Source organism: Lottia gigantea (assembly GCF_000327385.1).
Source record: "Lottia gigantea unplaced genomic scaffold LOTGIsca_209, whole genome shotgun sequence".
Taxonomy (NCBI): domain Eukaryota; kingdom Metazoa; phylum Mollusca; class Gastropoda; family Lottiidae; genus Lottia; species Lottia gigantea.
Window position 1 is genome coordinate 100,809 of NW_008708456.1, and position 11,069 is coordinate 111,877.

At 32.1% G+C, this 11,069-nt stretch overlaps 1 protein-coding gene across 1 annotated transcript; it reads left to right on the forward strand.

The window, feature by feature from the left end:
- Window positions 1-1,618: 1,618 nt before the first annotated feature.
- Window positions 1,619-8,648, forward strand: LOTGIDRAFT_174672 (hypothetical protein; the record flags this gene model as incomplete). The annotated part of the gene is made up of 7 exons (XM_009054016.1): window positions 1,619-1,671; window positions 3,100-3,155; window positions 5,045-5,196; window positions 6,157-6,367; window positions 6,613-6,701; window positions 8,151-8,286; window positions 8,542-8,648. The coding sequence occupies 7 exons, from the start codon at window positions 1,619-1,621 to the stop codon at window positions 8,646-8,648; spliced, it is 804 nt and encodes a 267-aa protein (XP_009052264.1).
- Between the last annotated feature and the right edge of the window lie 2,421 nt (window positions 8,649-11,069).

Here is an 11,069-nt window from a genome sequence, read left to right on the forward strand (position 1 = left end):
TTTGAAAACAAATCTAGTCATTGTTCGTATTTCTGGAGAATTACGGAGATGACTCACACGTCAGAAGATCCCTAAACGATATCACAAAAATAAATGCAAGGAAGTAAATTGATTTTAAGATTAGGTCACTCTTTGTTCTCTATGGAAAACCGTTTGTGCCACAGAAGACAGATTGTTTCATGGAATACTGTTCTATTCGCTAATAACAAAGCTTTAAGAGTACATTTGTTCACATTGTTTTACACCATTCCGGTTCATCGCGAGGTTTAGCCACTTACATTTTTGACCGTTGTAATATATTAGCCGAAACCCGTATCTCTTTAAGTTAGGCAATGCAAATTGTTCAGACAAACAAACTTGTGCTTAGATAAAATATTTAATTACAAAACAGGTTATTTGCGGTAATTCTCAAGGAACATGTTTTGTATATGAATGAACAAGTTAATGATTTTATATTCATTTTGACAATAACCTTATGACATCCCTAAAGATAACGATAAAAGAAAATTTAAGAGGAAATAAGATTATTGACAATTAGATTCAATGCAGTTTAGAATACGTTTTTTTCTGGTTACAAAGGTATCATTGACGTGAAATGCTCGGTAACCACCTGTACGTAGGCTAACATTGTATATCGAATACGGGCTTTGACATGTTTAGTATGACGAATGGGGGTGGGATTCGTTTTGCCACATTGCCCAACTTGCCGCATCGTGCCCAACTGCACAATGTGTAATGAAAGGTTGTGTTCAAAAGGAATACATCTCTCTCTGTTATTTTAATCTGTTGTCCCGCATCGATTTTCCTTTTATTTATAATTTGGACCTGTTAGAGAAATCGAAACTATAGTTTTATGGTAAAATCTGGAATAAAATAAATACCAAGTACAAACGATCAGAACCGTAATACAAAATACAGATTAAAACATTTCGTTTCATGTGAAACAAAATATGGCCATTCGTTTTTGTGCAGTTGGGCACGATGCGGCAAGTTGGGCAATGCGGCAAAACGAACCCACCGGGGCCTGGTGTGGACACGATGGCTAATATAATTAAGGGTTGGATAGTCATTCTCAGTGAAAGAAAAATCAAGGCCCCGTTAGCACAGCTAATCATTAATGGGGTTCTGAGGTTATCGTTGAAATTTGAGCCTTCAAATCTTTGTGTATCCATAATTATTTAAGTTTGAATGTGCCATTGACAAGTCTTTTCTTGAGATTTCGACATGTTGTAGAGGGTGAAGTACTGGAAAATCAAATGGTTTCCTGCCCAATATAAGGCAAAAGAAAGTGTCCATCTTAGAATTATATATATATACTCTCTGTTTTCAATTTACCATTATAAAAAGCTCAGAATTCTTACCACAGACCCAAACAAAACATTGAGTCCATTGCATTTGATTTCTTTTATTAGAGTCTTGATAAATCAGACATGGAACTGAAACAATGAAAAGAATTATGCATAATGAGAATTTCGTTTCAAATTTGGTATGTGTATGCTTGAAGACAATGTTCGATTTTGAACAACGTATATATCCATATTTCAAGATATAATGTTTATCAGAGGAAAGAGTTTTGATAGGTATGTTACCTTGTTATAACAAAAAAAGTCATCATCAGATGACGGCACGTGTAAATTGTGTTGAAACGTTATGTGCTTTGTTATTAAAGAAGTGAGTTATACCATAATATACCCCTTGTGTTTTTGTTATATCTTTCTCCACTTCTAAATGTCGTTCAAATCTTATGTTACCTTGTTGTAAAAGCTATTTTTCAATGGAGATGAAACACAAATCCTAATAAATACTGTTATATGTTAAACTCACATCGGATTTGAACATCATAATATGCTTACCTATTACCTAGTTACGACAAAGAGGATAAAACTTACAGTTACAATGAAGGTGGTCGCTTATCGGTCGTTGAAAAGTAGGATGTAAAACTCCATTCATCGCATTTCATTTATCAGTCGTTCTTTCTATTAAAAAGTTAAGGGGACTTTAAGTGGTTGCTTAATAAAGATAGTCGCATGGTCAGGATTCACTGTTCTATTGGTCTACTGCATGTCACAATGACATTTGCCCCATTCACATTATCTATTCCCGACTGAATCACAAAGTTCAAGGTAAAGTATTTTTGATGGTTTTGCATAATGGCTCATACCCCGAAAATCCTCTCTACATCATAATAGTAGTTGTATAACACGCTATCTAGACTTGTAGGAGACCAATATTACTAATGAATCGGGTTGAAGTAAATTGACTGTGTACGCCAATTTATAGGTTATAGGAAATATTATAATATCGTTGATCATAGAAAGTCAATCTGTAGGTAAAATTAAATTTTAGGTTCTGTAGTAATTTTCTTCTAATACGACTTATATCGGTCACAACCACTGCATATTCTGATCGCCCAGAATCAAAGTATCGTTAGTAGGCACTTTGAATCTAATGAAAGTTTATGGCCATATGTTCATGCTTCCTGTAGACAGTTAGATTGAGAACATCTGGTAACACCTGAAGAATTGACCCCGGAACTAATGAATAAATCAATGAATCTTCTTTGATGGCGAGACACTTACGATAATTGATAGTAAAAATGGATTTGATCATTAAGTACATGTTATTAGAAAATAAAGAGGCCGCACAGATTGGACATTGACCATTAATTTAATACCGTTCCTAATCTTATAAGATCTTGCACTTGTGCATTTGGTAATTATGACAAACTTTTGTAAAAGTGGCCATACCATAATAGTACATTACTATTACTATGAAAGCATGTCCTTGAATAAAATTTACTTGAGATGAATATCAATAGACGCTATGTCAAGTGATACGTGTTTGATCTAGCGTACATATAGGTTATTGGCCAAAAACAGTTTTGTTTGCATATCAAGGGATGACCCTAAAAACAAACGGGAACAGTTCAATTTAATTTGCAAGAAGTATATGACCTATGGTTGAAATCATTTTCTGGTGCACATTGTTTGCCAGACTAAAGACCAGCATTACACAATGACGTGACTGAAATATTGATTCATTAATCAATAACACTGCATTGCGAAATCATGAATTTCAAAATCAACATGTTGATTTCAGTTACGCAGTTTGTCATTTAGCGGCTGAGGTTTGTAAATTCGGGGAAATCCACACAGGTGATATGTATATGGTGCAACTATTATTCATAAATATTCTTCATTTAATAAAGATTAAAGACTGTCAAAATAAAATTACGTACATGAAACCAACATTATGAAATAGGGAGACATGGGAAGAACTAATCGTGAGAGTTTTTAAAGTATGTAAAGCCAGATATCCGCGGCATAAGTTATTAAGGCCCCGTTACATCGGAAAGGCGTTCTTACTGCGCTGCTACTGCGACGGAAAATTGGCTGAGGTTTGGCGATCTGACATACGTGTTAAAAAACTTTGCAAAAACGATAGAGTGTAATATGGCCGCATAATCCACGGTATGAGGCCGACTGTTTTTAAGTTTGCAACTTTTAGGTACTTTTTCTCTAGTCTCTAGTCTCTAGATTGAGTCCGGTGTGACGGGGCTATTAGACCAGCCATAACAAGCGTTAAGCGTTGTGCAATAACAAAAGCGTCAACAGTCTACGTATATGAAAAACATATCAACGATTTCACGGTGTTTAATTTTCCGACATGTACAGACCATAAAATATTGATTGCTACATACTTACAACAAGATTTCTACCAACATATGGTGTTTTTCAATATATTTAGGTCAAATATTATACAATACCTTCAAGTCCAATACGGTTGGAACGTGGAAGGTGTGGGTAGTGAAGTGGGGTCCTGGTCAGCTCTTCATATCACCTGATGCTGATCTGCGACTTGGCTGGAGATTTTGCATAGATGACTATAATCTTATTTTTTAGCATTAAGCCAATGACTACGCTTTAGACCATGGCCATAGCCCTGTCAAAAATCTATATTTCATTATAGCTTAACTACAATAGTTTCTTGAACCAGATCATGAGTCTAGTATAGTATTGGTTAAAATATTGCTCAACATGCAGATAACACAATACAAATACTTTAAAATGTCTCAATAAATCTAACCTAATAAAACAATAAATAACAATCAATTTCAGCTGTTACCTCACATAAGTTGCATTTGACTTTATTTTTCTCAATGACCCTATTCATTTATGCAGCATCATTTAGGCTTTAGTGCATCAGAAAATTCTTAGAATTTCACTGTAAATGTATGTCATTGCAACATTGTGCTATATTCCAACCATAGTTATATGTGTCCTTCCAGACAGAAATTATATATGTTCCTCGATATGTCAGTTTGCTTTAACCAGTCCACATGTTTTTTTTTTAAAAAACAATATTTTATTAATACATTAAATGGACTGGGGAACAGGCTTATGCCTATATAACCCCTCTCCATGACAAATTTCAAAGTTAATATAACTTTTAAGAAAAGTAAATAAATATATGTAAACTCAAACGTATGTACAATTATTTCAAAAACATCTATGGAAAAAGTGAGGCTTCTTCAATAATTGATTGAAAATGATTATAATGATAATAATAATATCGATCATACTAGTAAAAATAATTTAGAAATAATAACTGAAAATCGTTTTGAAAGTGAAATGAAATTATGAACAGTTTTAAAAATTTCCTCTGACTCTTACACATATTTCTGATTTCTTTACTATATGATGTGGGTTATGGACAAGATGACGTCTTGATTTTCAACGAGTTATATTAGTGATGACAAGTCTTAAATCTAAACTAAGAGTATGAACACAAAACAAACCTAACTATGCAAAAAACATAGATAAAAACTTCTCATACTCCTATCTGAGTTGCAAACCAAAGTGATCATATAACATGAGCTACCATTATTTGCCGAGGGATCGTTGATGGTTTTTTTGGTAAAAGAAATACAATTAGATGCATCTTCATTTAAAGAAAAATATCGGAAAAAAGTAGTGCCAGTACTGTGTATTCCTATTTTCTGATCCTCATGAATATTAATTTGATGATTCTGTTCTAATTTCAGATTATTTGTTTGAGTGTATGAAATGTGAATCAGTTTACAAATATAACACTGTGATATACAATGGGTCTAATTTTGATTTCATACTACCAGGAATTGGTAACGCCAAATACGACTCTGTTATTTGGTACTATAAAAAACCACACGCGTCTCAGGTAAGGGGCCTCTCTATTAATTGAATGTACTTTACCGGACTACTTTTATAAGCTGCTAATGGTTCAATTTGATATATTGATACTTTTTATTGTCCGTCGGTCCGCCCGTTCACATTTCTTGTAGGCGAGATGCAGGCTACAGTTTCTATATGATCTTGATGAAACTTGGTATGTATGTATATATTAAAGAGATCTCGGTCAAGTTCAAAATTGGTAATAATCGGATGAACGGTTTCAGAGTTAATGCCCTTGAAAGAAACACGTCTAATTTGGCTTGTAGGCACGATAGATTTTATCTGATGTTGATGAAACTTGGTATGCATGTATATATTGATGAGATCTCAGTCAAGTTGGAAATTGGTAATAATCGGATGAACGGTTTCAGAGTTATTGCCTTTGACTTATCCATTCTTGATGAAAGTTGGTATACATGTATTTATTGATGAGATCTCGGTTAAGTTAGAAATTGGTAATAATTGGGTGAACAGTTACAGAGTTACTGCCCTTGTGTGCAAAGTGATGAGACATTGTTTTAATTTGATGATAATTTGATGAACTGTTTCAGGATTTTGCCTTGACTGATTGACGATTTTAAGATTTATTGAAAACTCATTATTAAGATTTTGTTATTATTTCTGACAGCTGGTAGTGGGCGTATGTTACCTTGCCTGGAAAGCTATCTTCTGATTTCTCTTCAGAACAAGTAGAATAAGTATTCTTATAATTATATGATTCGTCTCGTCGGTTGAATTCAATTTCATTATTTCCAGTGTTGATGAATTCATTTAATTTGTTGATCATTACGTTGTATTGTCCTTGGATTCCTCAAAACAAATATGACAATACCTGTACCAATTGCGGATCCTTTTATAACAAAGGCCTGAAGAAATATGCGGATATGCAGGTGTATTCTCCACACTGCTATAATTGATATTAATCGATATAATGCATATTTTGTAGCTGGACGTGATAGGATACTGGCTCAACGGTGAAACAGAAATAAACAAACCATTCCATGATAAAGTAGAAGTCCGTAATCAAGGTCAACATAATATGACCTTACACGTTGAAGAATTGGAGTCGTATGATACCGGAATTTATGAGCAAGCCGTGGTCCTAGCTAATTCCACGGAAAGAAAAATCAAAAAACATTTAGCTGTCCCATATAAAGGTATGTAGTTCTTAGATTAGGCCTTTGCTTCTAAAAAGTGTGTGCTATTTCTCAATGCAAAATCCAACTCTTTTGACAAACGGGAGTAAATGGCCAAAGGCCAAAGGATTGTTGCTCATGTAATACCTCTCTAGATTACTTTTTTTTGCAAAGTTTAAAGTTCAAATATGGAAAATGCTGGCGTTTATATCTAAACATTGACTATTAGTTATGAACATATTATAGTCAGTTTATTATATTTTCAGTTTGGAGATTTTGTTCAGATATAGATTCGGTTAAATTACAGGATATACCTCCTTTAGAAAATAAAACAGTAATAGAACAGTTTTTAAAAGTAAGTTATACAACAATAACTAGAACAGTATCTAAAAGTAGGTCGTAAATAGAAGAGTATTTAAAAGTAAGTTGTAGAACATAGAACAATTATGAAACAGTATTTTAAAGTAAGTGGTATATAGAACAGTATTTAAAAGTAAGTTGTAGAACATAGAACAATTATAAAAAGTATCTAAAAGTAAGTTGTAAATAGAAGAGTATTTTTAAGTAAGTTGTAGAACATAGAACAATTATAAAACAGTATTTTAAAGTAAGTGGTATATAGAACAGGATTTAAAAGTAAGTTGTAGAACATAGAACAATTATAAAAAGTATCTAAAAGTAAGTTGTAAATAGAAGAGTATTTTTAAGTAAGTTGTAGAACATAGAACAATTATAAAACAGTATTTTAAAGTAAGTGGTATATAGAACAGGATTTAAAAGTAAGTTGTAGAACACAGAACAATTATAAAAAGTATCTAAAAGTAAGTTGTAAATAGAAGAGTATTTAAAAGTAACTTATAGAACATATAAAGATTATAAAACAGTATTTTTAAGTAAGTTGTAGAACATATAACGATTATAAAACAGTATTTTTAAGTAAGTTGTAGAACATATAAAGATTATAAAACAGTATTTTTAAGTAAGTTGTAGAACATATAAAGATTATAAAACAGTATTTTTAAGTAAGTTGTAGAACATAATAACGATTATAAAACAGTATTTTTAAGTAAGTTGTAGAACATATAAAGATTATAAAACAGTATTTTTAAGTAAGTTGTAGAACATATAACGATTATAAAACAGTATTTTTAAGTAAGTGGTATGTAGAACAGCAACTAAAAGTAAGTTGTAGAACATAGAACAATTATATAGAACAGTTTCTAAAAGTAAGTTGTAGAACAAAGAACAAGTATATAGAACAGTATTTAAAAGTTAGGTTTAGAACAATTATATAGACCAGTATCTAAAAGAAAGTTGTAGAACACAGAACAATTATATAGTACAGTATTTAATAGTAAGTTGTATATAGAACAGTATTTAAAAGTAAGTTGTAGAACATTGAACTATTATATAGAGCGGTATTTAAACATAGAACAAATATGGCACAGCATTTAAAAGTAAGTAAGTAGTGCAAAAATAAAACAGTTTTTAAAAGTAAATTATAGAAAATATAGCACAGTATAGAAATCATATAGCTAATATTGTTTATTTGGTATAATTTATGAATTTAAAGTAAGTTTTAGAAAAGGAAACAGTTACAGAGCAAATCTGGATTTATTCTTGATTTTAGTTATTTATTGAAAGATTATTTGTGTTCATTTTAAGTAAAAACTACTGAAAAATGAAATTTTAAAGATGAATAAGGAACTATTCTTAGCAAGATGGGTTAGCTTAACAAATATATCCGATGACTTTCCCCTTTCTCCCTCAACGATTCAAACAGTTTGTCTATGCTTTATTATAGGTTTATTCAGATAATTTTAGTTATAGTTCAAAACCTTGTGATGATACAAAAATTACCAGTGGTCTGTGGGTGTTAGCAGAATTTCTAAATGGAAACGTGTCCTGTCTGTCATCTAAATCTAAAGTCACATGTACAGGTAATAAGTGAAATTTTTTCTTTATTTCTGCAACTCGTATAGTGTATGTGGTATAATGTTCTTGCCCCTGTCCTCACAGAATTGATTGTGAATCCGAATAATTTCAGATGACAATGGGCATGAAATGGCCAGTGGGTCATTATATAAAAGCATCTGATAGAATCTGTAATTGTTATTGACGGCTGTAAATATGCTACTAGTTGATCATGTTCTATTTGTTAGCTTGAATAATATTATATAATTATTTTCTTGTAGATGGCACAGCTGATCATTTGATAAATAGAAACAGAGAAAACACATACTCTATAGTTTTAATGACACTAGTATTAGTTAGTGAGTTTCTGGTGAAAATATGTTTATAAAAAAGTGAATATTATGATGGTGAGCACAGAACACAAAAAATAGAACTGGCTTATTTATTTTCCAAAAAATGTATCTTGTTATGCACCCTGTTGGACAGGTTGTATATCAATGGCGTTGATTTTACTTCACATTAATGCTTAGTGTGTGAAGTGACTATTGTAGGCCTACACTGGGATGTGAAAATGTTAGTGTCATCTGTTTTCCACCCTGATTGTTGGCTTTTAGTGTATGAATTACTTAGTGCTTTCATCATATTTACTATAGTAAAACCGCGAAACGTGTTTTAATATAATAAAAGATACATGAGGCTAACCTCGTGGACAAAGCAGAAAGAACCTTAACTGGAAAGAATTAAGCCACATTTTATAACTGATAAGAAAACCAAACTTCTATTGTGATTAAATTCATATGTTATTGTCGGTAACAAACAGAGCACACTGACATAAAACTTGAAAATGTGTATAGAATGTCACCTGCTCTTGGTGACAAAGAGTAACAAGATACCTACAGATATTAATTTAACTATGGTTCAAGGGAGGTAATTTGTACTATTAACTAATTTGCTATTCCGATTCGGGAACAAAGCTTGCTTTCAGTATTAGATGGTTAATGTTGTAAACACTAACCCATGCTATATGTGTTGATATGCCTCGTGTACACGTTTGCATAATAATTAAATAAGTTACTATATTAAGCAAAATAGTGTAGTTGAAAGTCTTATTGTATCAACTTTGACTTAATGTCCAAAAAAAGGCAGTGTTCATAATAAATTGCTTGAAGTATATTTTTTTCGCCACATGAAATGGGGGGCGTATATTGCCGTCACCCATTTCCGTCGGTCCGTCCATCCGTCCACAATTGCTCGTAAACACTCTACAAGGCACAATTCTTGACTGATTTCGACGAAAACTGGTATGGTTGTTTGTAATCACCCAAGGATGAACCCTATTGAAAATCAGACGAATCGAAAAATATTCACTATGAGGAGGCCTCAAGCCCTTGTTCTTGAAACGCTCGTAAACACTCTAGAAGGTGCAATTCATGACGGATTTTGATGGAACATGGTATGAGTGTTCGTAATCGCCCAAGGATAAACCGTATCGAAAATCAGAAAAATTGAAAAATATTTAGTATTAGAAATTGCCCTTGTTCTCGAAAACGCGTTCAATTTTTAGTTCGTAAACACTCTAGAAAACACAATTCTTGACGGATTTTGACGAAACTTGGCATGAGTGTTGGTTATCACCAATGGATATACCGTATTGAAAAACAGAAAAATTGAAAAATATTTAGTATGAGTTATTGCCCTTGTTCTTGAAAACGTGTTCAAATTTTAGCTTGTAAACACTCTAGAAGGGACAATTCTTGACGGATTTTAACGAAATTTGGCTTGAGTGTTGGTTATCACCCAAGGATGAACCCTATTGAAAATCAGAAGAATCGAGAAATATTGAGTATGACTTATTGCCCTTATTCTTGAAAAAGCGTTCAATTTTTAGCTTGTAAACACTCTAGAAGGCACAATTCTTGACAGATTTTAACGAAATTGGGCTTGAGTGTTTGTTATCACCCAAGGATAAAGCCTATTGAAAATCAGAAAAATCGAAAAATATTTAGTATGAGTTATTGATCTTGATCTTGAAAACTCGTTCAATTTGTAGCTCATAAAAAATCTAGAAGGCATGATTCTTGCCAAATTTTTACAAAACTTGGTTTTATTATTCATTACCTCGCTGAAGATTGAATATTTGCCTTCTAGAGTGTTCACAAGCTAAAAACACGTTTTCAAGAACAAGGGCAATAACTCATACTCAATATTATTCAGTATCGCCCTAAAGAGTTTAAAAGAAGTGTATGACTAAAGGTTGAATATTTCATACTGGTGATTGTTACTGTACTACTAAATATTTATGTTCAAAATCAAAGCTGCCAGTGGGCGTATATTACCTTGCCTGGCAAGCTATCTTATACATAAAAAAATATCAGACGAAACATATGATCTACATTTCAAACAGATTGTACTGAACCCTAAATTTATGTGATATGAACCTTTTAAGTGTTATTGCTGCATGGAAGCATGTGCCCAAGAACCAATCTTGTTGATGATAAGGATTAGAAACCGTTGGTCATTGCTGAGTAGCAACATGATTCAAGTGCTGTGTAAATTATTATAAGTGTAAATATATAAGTGATTATTTTAATATGCAATTCGGTTGTGATTTAAATGTCTAATGTATATACATTATATATAACCTTAAAATTTTAAGCTTTCTGGAATTTCAAAATAAATACAATCCTACTTTCAACAAGTTAAAATATTCAAAGTAAATTTTAAGTCTAATTATTATATTTTAAGCCGGTTTGCTTAACTGTTTTTCAAGAATTATCTACTTGAATGTTTTGGTGCATTTGAATCTTTT